The 21,818-nt window shown below is 39.3% G+C and overlaps 1 protein-coding gene across 1 annotated transcript in view; it reads left to right on the top strand.

Annotated features, from left to right (window-relative positions):
• Positions 1–395: 395 nt before the first annotated feature.
• LOC128737902 (uncharacterized) overlaps positions 396–21,818 on the top strand; it is a 237,860-nt gene continuing 216,437 nt past the window's right edge. The window contains exon 1 of the mRNA XM_053832667.1: positions 396–508. Coding sequence (XP_053688642.1) covers positions 452–508 — 57 coding nt within the window. The 5' untranslated portion in view covers positions 396–451. The remainder of the gene's footprint in view (positions 509–21,818) is intronic.

Below are 21,818 nucleotides of genomic sequence, written 5' to 3'. Positions count from 1 at the left end.
GGTCAGGCCAGCAAACGTCCGACAGCGTGGCGTGAAAAAAGGTTCAAATATAATATTGCGCGCAGTTGACCCTTTGGGGTTGGAACGGGCCGACGCTTTGTGATGTGATTGATGGATTTGGGGCGCCCCTCACACACAGATTGCGCGTCCGGCTCCGTGGATCGTTCTTCCAGCCATCGCAGCCCATAATAACAACAGTTTGAAACAGATACCTGAGTCCGAAACGAAAATAGTGTGCCAAAATTGTGTTTGATTCGTCGTTGATCTATTGATTGCGTGTGCTCGACAGGAAAAAAAATTGAATGTTTGCAAAGTTTTACGCCGAACGGCGCACGTACCGAGCTCCGTGATTGTGGCAGCAAAGTTTCGAAAGTGTTCGCGAGCAAAAAGAGCGGTGAAAAAGGTGCTCTTCCCAGGTCACGTTCGCAGCCGAACCCGATAGAGAGGCGAAATGGTGGATATTAGCTCAATTATCGAAGGAACCGTCAAGTTCCGCGACGGCAAAAAGGTTGGTTCCCTTAGGCCTAATTTATTCCGGATACTTTGATTAATTGCCCTTCTAGATTGACCCAATCTGCGTGAAATGCTACGACGGCCAGTGGGGTTTGGGTGGTTAAGAAGGATTGCAGAGAGCATTTTCTACGGAAGATTGCCCGTTTAATTTTGTTTGATTTTCACGTTGAAAGTGTAATAGGATAAACAGAATTATGTAGTCATATTTCAGGAATTGAAATTTTTGATTTTCCATACTTTTTCGGTTGAAATTTTCATTGACGCCATCAAAGATTCTGTTCAACCCTGACGTGACCACAAATACCGGCTGGCGTAAGAAATATCGACCGGAATTGCGAGCTTTCTTCGCTTATCGGATCAACCCGCAAATCAATCAAACGAATGTAAGCGGGGCCGGTCACCCTAAACGCAGCTTCCCATCGCATCGATCGGTGTAAATGCGTGCGATGTTGTTTGAAAGCCGCTCTCCAATGATTGATGAAATCGGAAAACATATTCGTACCCACGCCGCGCCACGTAAGAACCTTTTGGGGCCGACCGACCGACAGACCGACTGGTCGCGATTAGACGGACCGGTGGGCCAGATTGACTCCGCGCTGATAAGAGTTTAGTTTGATTAATTGCAGCAGCAGCGGTTCATCGCCCCCGCGCCATAGGCCGTTGTGCGGTTTTGCTATTGTCGTCGAGCGTCGCTCGGTCGGTTGGTGGAATGTGGTTTGACAGGATGACTGATTTTGGCCCGGCTGAGACAAGATGTTTTGTGTTCGCAAAAATAAACCGTAATTAGGCTGAATAATCCTCGCGGTTTATCTGACGGTAGCGATTTGACCCTCGGATGGCTCCGGGAAAATGATTTTAACCTCAGAAAGTTAGAATGATACTACTGAGGTTATAAGGAATGAATTTAGGACTTTTGAAATATAGTAGTGTCAAAATTAGAGAAAATTTTATGTTTTCTTGTTCGTTCTTCAACACAGGACAAATTGTACTTCATAATAATTACTCATCGAGTGGAACGTAAAAATTTTCAATATTTGATTTTCGACGAATGACTTATTTCAAGGCGAACCCGTTATTATATCAAGTGTCAGCATTTATGGCTGGACTGGTCACGTTCCGCATAATTTTGGAAAATTTGTATCTTCATCTTACAAGTGTCATTATTCACCTGATAAAGATGAGTGGAATAAGAAAAGGTGATTATCGAATGGTTTAGTTAATATGCTACGTTTAATTAAGCCAGTTCTGGACTGAAAATTGATGTTTCTTGTCAGATTTATTTCCGGTCGTATCAGAATGCACAGAAACCCAAACTCATTCTATTGGCGAAAATCATGAATCACAATGCTTCACGAACTATTCGGGGGTACCACAAGGGAGTAACCTGGGACCATTGCTATTTTTATTATATTTCAACGACGTGTGTAAGGTTATACCATCAGGCCGATAATTAATTAATGCTAACGATGTACAGCCTTACGTTTGCGTACGTTTGACAGCTGATTGCATCAAACCTCAGCGACATCTGGATCACTTTAACGATTAGTGTGCTCGAAATTTGCTTGTCCTGAGTGTGTCCAAGCGCTCTGTGATCTCTTTCTCACACAAAAAGAACTCAAATCATTAGAACTGTTTTGAAATTAGAGAACCATTCAGGGGTTTAACGGTAATTAATGATCTAGGTGTACTTATGGATGATTAAATGTCCTTTAGAAACCACTATTACCATGTCATTGCAAAGGTGAATAGAAATTTGGGATTTATTATAAGACTTGCCGTGCTATTTACGAGCGTAGTAGAAACCTCAGCTGCCATTTGGAGCCCACACTCAGCTATTTGATCAAATAGGATCGAAGCTATTCAAGCAAGGGTCCTGAACTATGCGTTAAGATAGCTGTCTTGGAGAAACCCAATGGAATTGCTACTCTATGTTAAGCGTTGCCACTTGATATGAATAGTTTAGCTCATAAGCGTAACTAGAAATGTTGGGGGGGGGAGGGGGTTTACTAAAAAAAACTGACATAGCCTAACCGTAAGGAGTTTATTCAGGAAATAGGGAATTATTTTCAGTTAAAAGCTATTTTGGGTGAAATTGAGTGTTCTTTTGACTAAAAGATAGTATTGAAATAATAGAAACCAAATATTAAAATTTTGCCTCCCAGTTGGCATTGAGATACGTCGTATGTTCGAATCTCGGCTGGGAGAAGCTGCTAGAGTCCATCGGATCGAGTCTCTTGAGACGCAGTGAAGGTGCTGCTAACAACTTATCTTGCATGATTTTAAGCTTCGCTCTTGAAGTGATCTGACGAGCAGATTTCGAAACCGGTGATTTCAGATTTGATTTTCAGAAAAGGCAGCAAACTTCTTGGCTACGCAGGTGACTTTGATATTAAAACCAGAAATTTTGCCACTGCAGAGGCCATTTGCGCTAAACAGAAAGCGGTGGCTAGGAGGATTCGGCCTAAAATAAATGCGTCGAAGATTAAATACATGAATGACAGAAGCTCAAACGAAACGAACGTGCTTTTTTCGCGGACGGTAATCGTTGACGGCGACGAACCAAAAGTGGTAGATGAGTTCGCGTACATGGGATCGCTGATAGCCGTGGACAACACAAATAAGAAGATCCAGCGGTGTTACCGGTGCTCACCAATTACGGACAGCACAAATCCGCAGACGAAAGAACGATACCCACTATCTTTGAACTTATCCTGTGGGCCAGAAGACGAATAGTATCAGCTTTCAATGGACAGCGAAACAGGACAAATTTCCGGCAGAATAAAACACCGCATGATCGTACTAACTTGACCATCTATATTACGCAACTAAACTATCTCGGACAACAGTATTCTATTTATTCGGACGTTACATTGTTCTAATCTTCTTACATTTAACAAAGCTATTTGTCTCGCAGAGAATCCAGTAATAGATACCGTCGCACTCAATCTCAGATAAAACAAGCGGCGTATTCAAACAGGACATCGAACCTGCTTTGCCCTTCGCAAAAAGCTACGATCAAAAGGCATAAGCCGCCGTAGGAACCCCCTACTAGAATGATTTTTTTTTTGTATGAGCTTATCACTTTGACTACAACATTATTGATCTATTGTAATGTTGCCCGGGTGTATGTTGTATTCTGCACTGCATTTCTGTGCTTTAATCGTTATAGAGTAAACGATAAGCTTATATTTTTTTATGCGTGCTTATGTGTTGAGGGTTTTACCCTTGCTTCGATGCATGTCCTACTATACCAAACCTGTTTCGCCTCATTATAGTTAGCACTGGTGAGTCCGCATGAGGTTCAAAACCATTACCTCAATAGGTCCTCATACCAGTATACTAACCATAAGAAACGTCTTCGGGATAATGTAGAACTCAGCATGAAGGAAGGGTGATGAGGGGCCAGAGAATAAACCCATGCTAAAGTCACTTTGACATCGAGTGGCCTGATTCTACTAAGATTCGAACCCATGACCATTCGCTTGTCAAAGCAGACACAGTTACCTTGCGGCTACAGAGCCCCCCTACTAGACCGATAGTTCTTATAGATTTGACAATACTGATGCAGGGCTTACGCGCCTTTGCGGACGACATTTGGAGGAGCACAAGCTGAAAGCTAAGAGCAGCGGAGGTGCATGAATCAAGGGTAATAGATACTGCTGTTGGGGCAAACTAACCACTGGTTGAAAGCTTGGGACTGCTTGGGGAGACGTACATTTGGCGAAAATCGGTAAGCCACGGTGGACAGGTCGTAAGGAAAACAGTTTTTCACAACAACCCCACCGGCACCCAGAACAGAGGGACTCAACGTGCGAGATGGCTCTGGGGGGGGGGGGGGGGTTTGAACCCCCCCGCCCCCTTCCCCGCCGCTACGCCCATGGTTTAGCTAAACGAAGAAATATATGTAGAAAAGCTGCTGATAGGCGAGATCAACTTTCCACCTAGAAACCTTAGATCATGGAATTTTTTAAGACTTAAGACTGCGGCTTTTCCCCATCCAATTCAATTCATGAAACCCTGGGTGGCCAGATGAATAAAAATAAAAAAAATTAAATAAATATTAAATAATAATGACCAACGGAGCCATCTCAAGACTGTTGCAGATTGCTCAACAGTCATACATTCCCTCTTCTGTCACCAAATAAGACTACCATGCGCTAGTATTGGTCTGGCAATGACTGTATACAAGCCTATGTGTTTTCGGGTTTAAGTCCCCAAGAGTTTCCAATTACTCGCCTGCGATGTACGATTTCTTAATTTGGAAATCAATATTTGTGAATCAATCGAGATTGTTGAGTTGAGTTGGTGTATAAACCCAATTACTGCAGTTTATTAACAATGCCGACATTCTAATTATCAAACCGCAGAGAATATTGTAAAGTCTATGCATAAATTATGGAATCATACGCTCAGATATGAGCATTTTGTTTGAAATGTGCTATACTGCCAACTCTTGATTGATCCTAGCAGAACAGAGTGTAATATTTAGGACTTTCTCTCTGTCAGATCCATCAAAAGTTTGAAAATTTTCAATGTTGAACATTTTGGAGTCAGCATTACTTAAAAACTACAAGGTATACGGCAGTAAGGGTTGTACGAGAGGATGGCGTAGGACTATAACAGATAATTAGATCAAGAACTAATGTAAACTTCATTTCTGGCATATGTATGTTTATAAGAATCTGTTAGTGCCATTGTATAATTGAAGTTTTAAAAGAGAAGAGCGAAATATTCAAATTCAATTCTTTATAGAATGCAATGGTCGCTTTGAAAATACGTGGACGGGGATTTGTAAGTACGAGGCCTGCAACCAATGAGACAGAGATTTCTTTTAAAAATCACTTGTGTGCTTCATGAAAGTTGAAATGGTATATGAATATGCTTATGCGTAGTTTGACATGATTCAATAATCTTACTTTAACTCGCTTGTGGCCTCTAAAAGGGCCATTGGTTACAAACAATATTAAAGTCAGAGCACGTTCATCGCAAATATGACGTGCCGTTCAAATGTCCTTCTCTTTTGACATGAACGGTAACAGGCACGTAAGCTAGCGGCTTCGATTCACTGTCTTTTGCTCCGAAAAAGTTTTACTAGTTTACTTTCATAGCGTACAGCTTGTTACATGGCAGAAAGTATGACTCACGCGCAAAAATTTCTGTTTTATTTGTATGAGTCCGTATCCTCAAACCATCATAAAATAAATTCATGCCTACAATAACCCAGCCAAATTTGGTTCCATTCGCTTGATTAGTTCTCGAGTTATGAAGAAATTTGTGTTTCATTTGTATGGAAGCCCCCCTTCTTAAGCAGAAGAGGTCTCAGTACACCATAGAAAAAAATTCTACCTTCTGAAACCTCCACATTCCAAATTTGGTTCAATTTGCTTGATTAGTTCTCGAGTTTTGATGAACTTTGTCTTTCATTTGTATAGCCCCCCATAAAATTGCTGATCATTTTATCTATCCGTACAGTAGCTTAGTAGTTATTAGCATATTTTTTTTCAACGACGTATAGCAGTCGGTTTTACTTTTCTGTTGGGGAAGAATAAATGCTTAATGCGAGAAATGTAGATTCAGGTAAACTGAAAATTCTTGATATTAGGCCAAAAATATAGACTTAGCGAAGGTGAGAGTCGAACTCACAGCTCCCAATCTCTAGTTGAGCGTGTTGTTTAACCAATTACACCACTAAACCGTCAATACTCTGTGGTCTTATATCAAGGTTTTGTTATGACGCTTGCCTGATTCTATCATTCATTCGCACATTTATCCAGCGCGAATATATTTTTGTTGACTGTATTTGTTGCAGCCGCACAGATTGATAGACATATAGCTATTCGGTTTGCGCTTAGCAACAGTCAGTCGATAACCGTTCGAGCCAGCGGTTACATGTAATGTGAGGATCCACTACGTATTTTCTTTTTTCTTTTCTTTTCAACGATGTATAGCAGTCGGCTTTACTTTTCTGTTGTGGAAGAATAAATGCTTAATGCGAGAAATGTAAATTCAGGCAAACTGAAAATTCTTGATATTAGGCCAAAAATATAGAGCGAAGGTGAGAGTCGAACTCACAGCTTCCAATCTCTAGTTGAGCGTGTTATTTAACCAATTACACCACTAAGCCGTCTATACTCTGTGGTCTTATATCAAGGTTTTGTTATGACGCATTTGAATTAGCATTTGAAATCTTTCATTCAAACGTTACACATCTTTTTTCGTTTTCACAAAGTGCTACCCAGTCCCAGTATAGTAAACAAAGACGTAGTCCTACCTCAAAATTCCGTTATGAATGGGTGTATTCCATTAGGCATATGGACGTTGGGCATATGGAAGTCAGATATAAACGCATTAGGCGTAATAGACGAATGTTTTGCACCGGCTCACATAGGAGTATTTGACCCAAAAAGTTGGCCATAAGTCCGAAATATGAAATGCATGATTTTTATTTATATGTAGTATCTGTAATCTCAGCATAGTCTACTAGCCACGTTAGTATGATTTTGAATTGAATTCATGCTTTTCTTCGCTCAGTAAGCGACCTATTTAGAACGCCATTCGGCAGTAAATTTTTTCGCTTTTAAAATGCGTTCTTCCGCTCGTTGGTGCAAAAACCTAAAAATCCGAGTGAAATAGTGTCTATTCACCATGGGTAAGTATTTATCAGCAAAGAAGAATGTTTTTCAATAGTTTTCATGTATAATTGCATAAAATAAATGAATGTCTTCGATACGAATGGTGATTACGAAAATTACCCCACAAATAGTGGTAAGGTCTTGATACTTTAATCAATGTTTTAGTAACCTTCCGAGCATGTCCCGGCAAAATTTCAATCACCATCAGCTAGGTCAAACATCACAGAATATAGTAGAATCGAAAAATCTTCCGCATGGTTCCGCTTTGTCGTTTTTTAGACATTTAATTATTTTAAGGTAGGAGTCGTGCGGGTAAGACTGGCACAGGAGATAAGACCAGCACCAATAGAGTTTTACTAGAATGCATTAATCAATTGTGTTATTAAACACTCAACATATTTGTATTCATTATTTCAGATGTTTTAAAACAGATCGAGCTTACTAAATCGTCAAATATCAAAATAATAAACAAAAAAAACGCGAGTGTCGCTGATGCGCAGCCCGTTGTAACTTTTCGCGAATAGGTTTTAAGCTTTATTTCTCAGAAGAAGTTTCAAACTAAATTTTAAGTTTTTATATATTCTAGCTAGTATGGTTTTTCATCAGTGAGATTTAAGTAGAAATATGATTAATAAATGTATAAAAATCGTCTTCTTAAAAAACGTGCCATGGGAGTAAGACCGGCACCTTTCGAACGGGGTAAGAAAGGCTTACTTGCAGATCGCCGGCAACAGTCACAGTCTGCGTTTGTCTCGCCCTGAACCATTTGACACACTCGTTCAAAGTCATTTATAGAGAATCAATTCAATGTTACGGAGAACCCTCCTTATGGTTACCGTACATGTACCGTAGTAATGACTATAGTCCGATCAACAAATCAGTAAACTGACCACTTTCGCGGAGGTTAACGGAAGTTATTCGGCTCTGGGCATTAAGGTATATGATTTGACTTCTATTGGGTTTGCCATCGAGTTCTAGAGTGATTCGAGGAAGTACATGATGGGCTTAGTTAATTTTAAATTTCTTTTATTCTCATATTAGGTATGTATTCACGGTTTCAAACACTTTCGAAATTATAGTGTAAACTTCGGAAGGTATGTTTAAATTATTCTTAATAAAAAACAATATACTGTACTAAATAAAACTTTGGTAGGAAGTTTTCAAGAACACAATGCAACAGAGATGTTTTGAATAGACTTCTGCTTAGTTCGGATCCATTGCTTAGTAACTCAAGGTCGATACCAAGAAAAAAAAGCAAACCTTTTTCGACCGAAACGTTGAATATGTTGGAGGTAAATCAATTTCAAACTGAAGAACATGAGAAATGCAGCGACTATGAAACAGAAGACTAGAATGTGATGCTTCTATACGTATACGTACACACCTACACATTTACATACATACATACACTCTTACATCACACATACACCTCTACTAGCTCACATACATACAGACACACATACATACACACATCCCAACACCTAATAAATGGTTATGTTCTTAATCGGTTTTTTACAAATATAAGAGAAAGACATGAATTGCACTTTACAGTGGATTAGTTGGCAATTTCTTGAACTTAATATGCAGAATTAGGAAATATTTAATTTCTGATCATGTTTTATCAATATCGACTGGAAAAAAGCAATTTAGAATTTTGGCCAGCTTTTTGGGGCAAATACTCCTATGTGCGGCTGTCAGCTGTTAGCTTGCAAGAGCCCCAGTTGGCTCAGTTTACAATAGGTGAAAGTGACTTTCTCGTTTTCTATACATGCCGACGACGGCTAAATCGTTTATGAAATGTCATAAAATGATTTTTGAGGAATTATGCCAAATGGTAGTTATGCTAAATGGCTCCCGTTCTCATTGAACATGACCGAGCGTTGATTGGCTTAAGTGCGTATTTCAAACCGTTTGTTTCAGAAAAGTCCACGCGACACAATTGTTGGAAAACAACAAAACACTGCAGTGCACTGGTTTTCTCAAAATTTTGAACCACTCCTTATATTTGTGCGCGTGTGTGTGTGTGTGTGTGTGTGTGTGTGTGTGTGTGTGTGTGTGTGTGTGTGTTTGTGTATGTATGTAAGCCCACTTTTCTCAGAGATGGCTGGACCGATTTCGATGATCTTAGTATCAAATGAAAGGTCTAGTTGTCCCATTGTTCGTTATTGAATTTCATATTGATCGGGCGTTCAGTTCAAAAGTTATGCATAAAAATACAAAAAATACGAGCCCTCATTTTCTCAGAGGTCCCTCAATCGATTTGAACAAAATTAATTGCAAATGAAAGGAGACCATTTTAAAGCTATAACCTCCAAATTTTATGCTGATTGGGCTTGTGGTTTAAAAGTTACATAAAGAAATGCGCAAAAAAAGTATTTAAAACTTATTTTTCCAACATATTAGCAATAATGCAATGATAAACTTTCTGCAACTTATTATTATTTGAAAATTGCGGCTCAGATCTATCAAACAACTTTAATTTTTGTTACGTAGGGGGGAGGGGGAATCTTAAGAAGAGTTACGTAACAAATTTATCAAATTGAAAAAAAATACGGAATTATTTTTTGCTGAATAAATCTGAGCAGCTGAAAACCGTTTGGCCCAACATGCAAAATGGGGTGATGCTGAGGTAATTGCTGTTTCAGCTGTGTAACTCTATTTTAGCCTTGATTTCCACTTGATAAACGGATAGTGCGATTTTCATTCAATGATAGGGTGGGGGAGGTGTAGTTAACGTTACGTAATTTAAAGGGCGACTATGCCAAGCGTTACTTATTGTTACATAGGGGAGGGAGGGGGTCAAAAAACTATAATTTTTGCGTTACGTAATTAGTGTACCACGCCTAAAGCAACATAACGGTTGGCAACTAAAATTTTGGAATTTTTTCACGACCCTCATGCTCAACGCCAAATGAGCTCAGAGAGAAATGAGTGTATGTATGTGTTAGCTCTCTCTCTCCTCTTTTTGTTAATATTTTTTATTTTGTTTATGCTTGCCCAGTTTTGCTAAAAATGGCTCCGAAACAAGAAGCATTTCGGGAGTGCGTTGTACACTTCTACGAACTGCAACAGAAATCTCGGCAAAAAGTATACGGTACAATATTTAAAAAGCAAATATGTAGCGGCTTCGACTGTTTACCATATCCTAAGATGCCCAACAATTATTCGCAAGCAAGGTAGTGGAAGACCAGCCAAAATTATGGACGCAGAAGGACATCGTTCTCTTTCTCGTTTCTTCAACAACAAGCCCTCTGGTTTGGTTATCAATTAAGATGCACCAGACGAATATTTGAAGCAAATCATCGCATTACGCCAAAAAACACAATTCGATTCCATGTTTATCCAAATATCACGACCCGAAAAACCTGTCTCAGTGCGCCCTATCAAGATTTCTTCGGTATTTTGAGTTCCTTGGTGTACAAAAATAACTGGAGAGCCACGAATTGCAAACAGTTGATTGGTAAAATCAAGAGATGCATTCGCAAAGTTAACATGACGGCTGTACAACGCTCCTGTTTCGACGTCAAACGAAAGCTTCGCCGAAGAGCCGATTACGGACCGTTTTCAAATGTACACTAATTTTTTTTCAACAATGTATAATGTATCTTTAATTTCGGTAAATCAGATCTTCTGCATGTATCTTTGTCTTCTTTTGACAGCTTGAGAAAACAATTCAAAAATTTTAGTTGCCATCCGTAACGATATTTACATCTTCTAGAAAGTTACGTATTTTTATGGTATCAAAAAGTTTGTAGAACATTTCAAACCTGTTAGATGAGGTTTTGTGTACAAAAAGTTTAATAAACTGATTTTAAGGGGGTCACAACAGAAAGTCAATTATATCTCGCAAACCATATGATGCAGTGACTTCATCTTCCGCAAAGTTTAATGAAATTCAAAGATCTACAAAGAAACCAGCTTCAAAACTCTAGAGATTCGGCATCACTTACTTTTAAGGAGAAATGAGTCGTAATTGATTCTGTGGATTTCAAAAGCAGTTTTTTTTATTAAAATAAAAATTCTGTTCGTGAAAATATATTCATTATGTTCAGATTGGCAAGAAGAATACAGTGAATACATTTCTAAAAACACATCTTTTGTTTTAGGCTCAAAAACTGCTTCCCAAATTCTAAAGGTTAATGACTGCTCATATCCCCTTAAACATAAAAGCAGCAGCAAAAATTACAAATTCAAGCTTGGTATATTCGAACTTTTCAATCACTGTCGTTAGTGCGCCGAATGATGATTACTGAACTGGTCATTCATGATTTAAGCTAGGTACCTACCATAGTTTTCTACCATCGAATGGTGCGACCAAACTTGTCACAAGCAAAAACGAAACGGAATCATTTCACTATTCACTCGTCTACTACTGTCCAGGAATGTACGAATGGCAGGCAAGCATTGCAACAACAAAAAAAGTATAGACCGAGAAAGCACTAAAGGCAACGGAAGCAATAACAACCGAAAAGAAACGCTATAATGACCTTCGAAATGATTCGCAAAAAGCATCGTGCAGAAATTGAACCACCAATCAGGCAACTTCGTGACCCGTTTTCTCCTGAAAGTCCCGCACTGACAACTTCAACCGCAGCCGATGCGTACACTGTGGCACAGCATGATGATAATAATGATCATTTGGTTCGAACTAGGGATGTTCCAATATGTTTCTGTAAGGGTGTTCCTCTGTACAATGGACGTTTTGGTTGCATCCCTATAACATTCAACTATTGAGCAGCAATTCAAGCTACGTGATATTCAATCCATTTGATGTATGTACCAGAAGCAAAAAAAAAAAATAACGGCAAAAAACTAACTTGTTTTCCACCCACTACCCGAACTTTGTATGTTATTTTTTACCTATAGATAATGCGAACTTTTCGACCGGGAAACAATCTCCCCCCTTCGGGAAAAAAACCCTTCCACAACAATGACGTGTCTGATTTTAGACAAAGCCGATTTTTCCCTGCCAGAGATAACGAAAGAGAGAGTTTCGCCTTCTTGCAAAACTGGCCCCCGCATCGCACCGCACGGATCCGGATCCAAACGGTCCTTTCTGCTGCTGTTGCTGTGTGTGCGGCATTTCTCGTCTACCGTAAGATCTACCGGCTTAAAACAACAGTCCGAGCTAGCTGTCAGTCATCCAAGTTGCGACGACGACGACGATGGTGGAACATTTCTTCGCAGCTAATCTCGAAAGCTTTGCTCGACGCATTGTCCCGGGGCTAACAGCAAAAACAAAAAGAGCCATCCGTAGTGGATCTGCACCATCAAGTTTACCGCACCGGGTATTCTCGGTCTGATTTGGGTGTGTCCTGCCCGCCGGAGTTGTCGGTTGTGGGCCGGTGCCGGCCGTGGGCTTGGTTTGCCATTTCTCTAATTTGGCCGGGCATTCCTGACCATTTGATGCGTAGGATAACATCGATTTCAAGCAGCGAATAAATTACACAATTTTTGCAACACCAATGTGGTGAGGTTGATGGGCGAGTTTTCAGTTCTCGTACTTAAGGTGGTTCAAAAGATGAAAAACTTCTACTGTTTTTTAAGGATGTTTCGCTGCACGGGTTGTTGAGTTGAAAAGTTTTTATTGTTATTGTCAGTTTTGAGGAAACAGCTAAGTATATTTTTATTTTATTTCTATTCGTGCTCTGTGATCAAAACAATTGTGATCCACATTTATTTGAGTTATAGTTCTTTTTTTACGAAGGTTTCGCATCGCTGCGGCTACATGAGCCGTGCTATTCTTCACAGCAAAAAAGGGAACAACTTTGATTGAGGCAACGTCTAGCAGAGGCTTTTCTCGACCGCACCCACAATCACTCGTATCCTTCTAACAGGATTAGGCAATCTGAATTTATACATTTATTATCCTTGGATTCGGTTTTTCTTGTGGATGGGCCGGCCGGCACTCTCCCGTTGCGTGCTCAGACGCCATTTAGTCTTAATGGGACCCACTGGTGGGCGCCCACCCAAAAGCGGATGATGCTCTCGACTTGTCTGCTTTTGAAATGGCGAAATTTTCAAGCCATTAATAAATGATTACCCCGGCAAGAAGGCAAGACCCTGCAAGTCCGATTCTCTCATCCGAAGAAAAGCCTTTCCATGAGTGCTCTCAAGAAGATCTAGACAGAAGGAAATTAATTTTCAATAATTAAAACCAGCCGGAAGAATTGGATGTTGCTCTAGTTCGGTTTGGGGTAGCGGTTCTGGGCGTGGCAGACGTGTAGCCTGTAGATGCGGTTCCTCCCGGGCCACAGACTAGAAAGATGCCTGTGTTCTTACGACATCAACCGATGTGGTTTTCTTCCCAGCAGTGAAGCAAAGCAAGTAAAATAGTACAACAAGGTTCGGCACGAAAACGGAAGTATTTCCGTATCACGTCTAAAATTAATACGAGGCTTGCCTGACGACATCTAATCGATCTACTGTCGGGCGCTCTGCCGGCCAGCTAGCGGAGGATGCGCTTTCATCGGGGAATGCAGCATCTTTGCCGGTTTCAACGTTAATAGCTGGTGCACAGGAAAAAATACCAAAATTTTGTAGTATCATTAAAAGAAATGAAAAAAGTTTTCACAGACGGTTTATCATTCTACTTTCCGTAACCAAACAGGCAAATTTAAATGCAAAAGCAAGCAGTTTTCGTACCGTGTATCATCGCCGGCCTGGTAGCAGCTCGTTCATACGTCAAACGGATTCATCGAAATGAGCTCCAACGTGGCTGGGATGGTTTCCCATATTGGCATTCACGGCGGGTGACGGGTACGAAACACAGAGTTCCATCCAAGACCGAACCGAACTGGATGCCACGATGCTGTGATGTGTGAATTCTAGAAGCGCTTGTTCGTTATTCGTTCGGAACTGACTGAAATTTGAAATGAATTTCCATTTCAGCAGTTTTTTTTCTTTCTTTCGAACGGTTCCAACAACCGTCGAAGGGCAACCGAAGAAGCAGTGTCAAATGGATAAAATCCTCCCACAAATCGGTTCGATTTGAAGGCTAGAATCGGAGGGACATCGGTTGCTTCGGGGCTATGACCGAGGCCCCATTCACATGGTTTTGCTTTTCAAGTGATGATGATTTCTATTTGTAGGGTATCGATTGTTTTTCTTTCATTTCCCTATGGAAATTAGGTTTTTTCTGTGGACTTTGGCAGTGGCAAGTGCAATCGGAAAAGCTTTTTTTATGGCCCGATACTGTCTATCAGTGCGGTTAGGTGGGAGTCCTGTTCAGCCTTATGCAAGGCTCGTTGATATTGCAGCATTCATATCAAAGTGCCAACGGCACTTGTCTCGAAAATTCTTTGATCTCTCCCGATTAGATGCCTCGTAGTTGCGTAAAAGCTCGTTGAGCCGCTTTGCTGCTGCAGGTGTCTGCGCTAGCTTTGAAGCTTTTAATTTATTCCAGAACCAAGTGAGCAGTGCCTCGAACGAAGACTGCTCTGCATTCGAGCCTCTTTGTGGTAGGCGTGAAGAGAGCCTTCCTCGAATAAGGAGCAGTTAAACTGGATTTTGTGTGAACTAGGCGAAATACGCTGCTTGTGAGTGCACTAGGCTTGCCTAAATTTTCTGATTTTAAGAAATACTTTTTCAAGTTTTCTTGTTATTTTATGCCTTTAATTAATAACCAAGCAGGCTGTGAAATGGGTAAACTCAATTAATTCAAAACTAAATGAAAGATATTTTAATAAACTTTTCACTTTACCCTCTTCCTATCATGTAAAAACAAAACACCACGTGTCTCCATTGCATTGTCTTTTTGGTCTTTAAAATTGAGTGAAAAATATAGGTCTAATATTTAACGAAAAGGAGCACAAAATTTTGGAAAAACCTAATGGAATTGCTGCTAGTCAGATTTTCTTAAACTGGCATTGATTATATTAAGTATTTGGTAGGTAAGCCCCATTCAAAACGTAATCAAAGCTTAATTTTGAATCCATCAATCAGAATTTGCAAACCGCATTGAAACCGCGGGGAACAATGCCACAAACAAAAACGAGCACTAAAACAGATCACTAAATTTAGTTCCGGAAAAGTTCCGGACTAACGTCGAGCGATAAATTCTACGTCTAGCCATAAATGGGCGAAAGTTGAAAAAATTCGCCTCAAGTGAAACACTTTACTGCAGTTCAAATGGGAAAGAAGACAAAAAAACCCTTCTCTGCAAAGCGAACACATTCGAATGCAAAATAGTCGGTCGGAAAGTCATAAATCGCGCGCGGCACAGTTTAGAAGGCGAATGTGAAGTGTCAGTCGCCAGCTTGCCGGCAGGGGGGCGTTATTGAGCGGTATTAGACTGGCATAAAAAAGAACGACTAACCATTACGCATTGCTAAACATGGTTTCAAGTGCCATTTCGCTCGTTAACTATTGACGGCTAATCTAATTGATAAAAGCCACATGAGAAAGTACTAATTTATGTTCTGGTCGCTGTGTGTTAGCTAATTGAATGAATCAGAGTTCGAGCTGGTGTGAACAAAACCAAATGGGAACGTGAAGTGGTTTCGAGAATTATGCATTGCATTTTAAAGACAACCTCAATCTATAGAAAAGTGGCTGCAAATGAATTTGTCAAAATTATGTGAGAAAATTTGGAAGATGCAGTGCAACATGACAGCAATTAGGTTAATCGGAATTTCGAGTTGAAATCCCATAGAAATAATGTTTGACCGGTGTTCTGATTTCTAAATGTCGTATTTCTCATATTTCGTAAGACATTTAGCTTGCAAATTGTAAACTAAGAATGTTTAAACGCTGGGAAAGAGTTGTTATACTCAAAAGGAAATATTATCAATCTCATTTTCGAGACGTTTGATATCAAAAGTTAAATTTTGGTAAATTGTTTTGTACACGTATATTATTTTGTATTCACTATCAATATCAGTATGAGTTAAAGTTTAGGGCATTTAGGGATCGGGATCGGGATTGGGATTGGGATTGGGATTGGGATTGGGATTGGGATTGGGATTGGGATTGGGATTGGGATTGGGATTGGGATTGGGATTGGGATTGGGATTGGGATTGGGATTGGGATTGGGATTGGGATTGGGATTGGGATTGGGATTGGGATTGGGATTGGGATTGGGATTGGGATTGGGATTGGGATTGGGATTGGGATTGGGATTGGGATTGGGATTGGGATTGGGATTGGGATTGGGATTGGGATTGGGATTGGGATTGGGATTGGGATTGGGATTGGGATTGGGATTGGGATTGGGATTGGGATTGGGATTGGGATTGGGATTGGGATTGGGATTGGGATTGGGATTGGGATTGGGATTGGGATTGGGATTGGGATTGGGATTGGGATTGGGATTGGGATTGGGATTGGGATTGGGATTGGGATTGGGATTGGGATTGGGATTGGGATTGGGATTGGGATTGGGATTGGGATTGGGATTGGGATTGGGATTGGGATTGGGATTGGGATTGGGATTGGGATTGGGATTGGGATTGGGATTGGGATTGGGATTGGGATTGGGATTGGGATTGATTTGTTATTATTTAAGAAAAAGTATCTGTTCGGAATCGAATTAGCTAAGTTTAGTAGCAGCCTTTTATGTGCAGCTCAAATCAGGTCCGTAATACAAATCCAGACTCTAAATTTAGAGTCCAACTCCATAGTATAGAGGCTATCCAAATCAAGAGTCAAAATACTAGATGCAGTATAGAGTACAAATACTGAATAATTCTGTAGTTCAAGTCCAGAATCCAAATCCAAAATTTAATCCTAGAGAGAAAATTTTAAGTTCGAATACATAATCCGAGATTTCATATCAATTGCGAATTTCAAGCAAATATCTAGGGTCTAAAAAGAGATTCTAAATCCAAATTCAAAGTCCAGAAGCAGAGTCCAAATCCAGGGTTCGAATTCAGAGTCAAAATTCGCCGTTCAACTCCATAGTATAAATCCAATCCAGATTCAGAGTTAAAATCAACGTTCAAATCTATAGTTATAATATTTTTGATCCTAATTCTGATTCCAATTCCATACTTCAAGTCCAAAGTTCAGACCCATAATGAAAATCGAAAATCCAAACCAAAAATCGACACTTGGCTCTAACCCATATTATTAGCTCCGAATTGGAATCCCAAATATCTAGTCCAAAACCAGACTCTAAGTTCAAATTCAAAGCTTGAATCCTGAGCCCAATCCAAGTTCGAAATCCAAATCCAAAGTACAGAAATAGAATGCCAATCCGTAGTTAAAATCCAGCATCCAAATCCATCGTTCGAATCCGATCAAATGGAAATATCAAATTTAGAACAGGATGAGTTCTAAATTACAAGTATTTTATAACAAAATCTCCTCTGAGAATTGTTATAAACTTGGTCTCGTTAGTAGTTAAACTAACAAAAATTGTAACAAAATCTGCTCTAAGTATTTCACAAATATATCAAATTATGATATTATTTGATCTGAGTTATAAAAATCAGCATTCTGTCCTGCTGTATAACCAAATTGTAATAAAGCGTGTTATAAGTAACAAAACGAGATAGAATCTTGGTAGAACATTTTGTGTGTCGCACGTTTTTCTATCACATTTATACTTTCAACTTGAGCTACAATTCTGTAATATTTTTGTTAGAATTTCTGATCGGAAATCCAAATCTAGCCCAAAGTCCAAGTCTAATATCGAAATCTAAAATTCATATTTATAGTTCAAGTCCAATCCAAATCCAGTGTTTGAATCTAGAGACCAAATCCAATGTCAAAATCTAGAGGCCATAGCCAGAGTCCAAATAAAAGACCAAATTCACGATCCAAATCTAGAATTCAAATTTAGAGTTCAAGTACAAACTCCAAATCTAGGGTCAAAATTCAGAGTCCGAATTCAGAAAGGTAATGTAGCTCAAACCTAGAATCCAAATGAAAAGTCATGATTCAGACTCCAAATCCAGATTCAAAATCCGAATTCATAGTCCAAATTCAGGGTGTGATGCCATAAATGAAATCCATTCCAAATCCATAGTTCAAATTCAGTACCCAAACGCAGACCATAAGCGTAAAAACCGTATTCAGGGTTCAAATTTTGAGCTAGAATCCAAGTTGCAAACTTAGATGTCATGTCGACGTCGAATTTGCAAATACAGAATCTTGAAATCTAAAATCCGAGTTTAGAAGCCAAATACAAAGTTCAAATGCAAGGTGTAAATGCTAAACTCAAATTCAGAAACCGAATTAGGTCTAAACCTAGAATTTACACTACTATGCAAAAGTTTGGGTCCGTGTTTTGTTAAATTTCAAGCTTTTTTGCGTAGTAAATGCTTTTGATAAATTTAACATATAAATTTTTAATTTGAACGTGAAAACATAAATATTTTTGGATATTTAGCAAAAAAATAACAAAGAAAACGATTTAATTTAATTTAATTTCTTTTTTCGTCGAAGTAACCACCTCAGGATTTGATGGTAGCTGCGCAGATTCTGAGCATTCTGTGAACTAGTATTTGTAGCATTTCTAATTGGAGAGCATTCCAAGCGCCATTTAGGCACTTCCACAAGGTTTTTTCACTTTTAATATGCATTTTACGGACTTCTCGGTCTAATTCGTACCAAAGAAGCTGGACGGGTTTAACATCCGGCGATTGCGGAAGCCGTTCTATTATTTTTAGTCTTTCTTAAGATTGTTTCGATAAAACTTTTTGCAGTTTGGACGTGTGTTTGGGGTGGTTATCCTGTTGGAAACTGAATCCGTTGCCGAGTAAACGATGATCAGATGGGATGATGTGACGCTAAAGCAAGCGAGTATTGCTTTTGATAAATTTTTCCATCAATTTTGATCAAATCATCGACTCCATCGAAGCTAAAACCAATTTCGACCATGATAGGGCCACCACCATGCTTGACTGCGGCGTTTCACATTGCTCAATATGGCTTTCCCGGACCTTTCTACGCACATATTGCCTCCGTTTATTAACGAACAATTCGAATTTCGATTCATCTGTCCAAAATACTGTTTTCCAATCATAAATCACCTAACTTTCATGTACTTGAGCAAATGACAGCCTTTTCGGTTGGCTTACGGGCCTCAAAAGTGGTTTTTTCTTCGCGACATGGCTCATCACACCAAATAAAATTATGCGATGTTGAACGCATTTTTTCCACGTGCATCCTAACTTGTGCATAGTAGTGTAAATTACCTCAAAATCTTGCTTTCATGTTTTCTTGCATACGGTTTTTTGAGTGCTTTGTTCAGTCGGTACAATACCTGCCCGGCATCCTCTGTAGCATGCAAAGCGAATATTTTTGCCGCTGAACAATTCCATCAATATTTATTATTTTCAAAATTATACTACTGTTAGACAACTATTACAAAAAATTAATCAAATTTACATCAGTCTACCTCCAGGAGCACACAAGTCCCGGAAGCTATAAGTAAAAGCAGCAAAACCCATGCTTACTCTACGTTCGGAATTGTGCTACCGTGAAGAGAGGTTGGCACAGCGTGTTTGCTAGTAGTGAACATCAGCAGCTAGCATGTGATGGAGCAATACTGAATCAAACACAAAAAAATGGTGATTCTACGTCAATCGCGTGGTCATAAACCATGATCGTAGTCCTTGCAAGAAAAAAATCATTACATTGGAATTCATTTCTACGTGGACTACTTTCTTCGATTACTCAAAAACGGTCCAAATTATCGACTCAAGTCAGATGTTTCGTTTTTTACCAACTTTTTTTTTGCAAAATTTCACCAATATAATATTTATTATATTTGGCAATATAGATAATTTTAAAAACTGCCTAAGCGTAAGCATCCCTTTCGGACTCTCACTCGTACTTATTCATGCATTGCGACGAGTTTTTGCGAGTGTGTGCTGTTTAGTTAACAGCTACGGTCGTCGCTCTCGTTCTTCGTTGCTGCCCGAGCTGCTAATGCCGATTTCTCGCGGGCGCTAGCACTCCCGCCCGTGAGTAAAATCGGGGGCGAAGATGAAGAAGAAAAGAAAAAGTAATGCAAAACCTGTATCCCAGTGCGCCTCCATGCCTCACGGGCAGCTGATTGTTCAGGAGTTATTTGTCTCGGGAACAAGCTATGCATGAAGATGATTTGAGGATATGCCTGTGCGAGTGTGTAGGTAGCAGAATGTCTGCACACAGCAACGGTGGCTGTTTGTTTCATGCTTGCGTGTGCGGCTGTGCTGTGTTTCTCATACTCACTCACGTGCGAGTAGCCAACGTTGACTTCTCGCTCGATTGGCAACATTGATTTTAATTATTAGATACCATAATAATAAAGTCAATCGAGATCCAAACATTTGAAATGTTTTACCGTAAAAATCTAGGTACAGGACTACTTTGTTGCTTTTATTGCAGTTTCATAAAAAAAACTTGGAAAAAAACTCCAAATAAAAATACTTTTAGGTTTGCTTTCGTCGATCTTTAAAGCTACAAAGAATGGAGTGGGACGGAAGGTTAGGAAATTATATTGGAATTAATCTTCTCATAGGAAGAACAATTGCAAGGCGAATCTTTTCCAATTGTCGTCAAATAAACCGTTTGTCAGCCATGGATTAATTCAAAAAGTGGCATGTCACATAACTTGAAAAATAAATAAATATATTTTTTATGGATGACTATTTGATTGTAGATTACTACATTTGTAAACACAAATAAAACATTATCATGTAACACGTGTCGTACAAAATCAAATATTCGTCTTTGTTTGGTCCATTCACTATTCTCTGACAAACAAAGTTGATTTACTCTCGTATTTAATTAGTGGGTCCATATAAATCGAGTGCAGTGGTTCATAAAATTGGTACGTGATGAAGATGCATTTAAGGCGGTTTACATAGTTATAAAGAGATGACGAGTTATAAATCAAACTTTAATTAGTTGCAGACTACAGTTTAGAACAATTTCTTCCTAATCAACATACGGCTGTAAATTCTAAATTAATAATCAAGTTCAATCCCAAATAAGATTACAGATTACAATCGTATCAACCAATCCGAAAAAAAATGATTGACTGATTACCAACCGAAGCAAATCGCTGCCATAATTCATTTCTCGCGCTTATCGAACTGCGTTCCGCGTATTATTCTGACATTCGACAACCAGTGCGCCATAAAGTCTCAAAAACGCACATGATTGCTACCAGCTAGTAAATCGATAACCAGTAAATATTCATGAGTTCGAGACTTTTTTTTTCGTCTGACAACTCCGTTATCAAACGATATCTTCCAACAGCAACGGTACGGCATGAAAAAGGAACGATTGATTTTGCTTATACTAGCGGTGGATTATGATGGTGCGCGCATATCTCTATCGAGCGGAAGAAAATAAAAACAACATAAAAAAAACAACGTTATCAATTTCGATGTAGCACACATACGCTATCTATGCACATCAAACACAACCGACACCATACGCACCAAAGCACACATCTCGTCATCATCGGTGTGTGGTTCTGTTCGGTTCGGCTCGTCTGTGGTTGTTAAACTTGTTTATTTGGTTCTGATTTTTTTTTGTTCGATTGTTTTTCGCTTTTGTTGCAAATGCACCGACACTATTAATTGCATATCATCGCTTTGTCTTTTAGACGGATAAGTGTCGCAATCAATGTTTATCATTCGTTCATCTCCTTTCGAAATTATTAAAATGGTTCAAAAATAAAGCACGTGTCTGTTTATTTTCGTCTATTTCAACGGCGATATAATTTTTTCTCA

Source organism: Sabethes cyaneus, chromosome 2 (assembly GCF_943734655.1).
Source record: "Sabethes cyaneus chromosome 2, idSabCyanKW18_F2, whole genome shotgun sequence".
In the NCBI taxonomy this organism is placed as follows: Eukaryota; Metazoa; Arthropoda; class Insecta; order Diptera; family Culicidae; genus Sabethes; species Sabethes cyaneus.
This window is presented reverse-complemented; position numbering and strand designations above follow the sequence as displayed.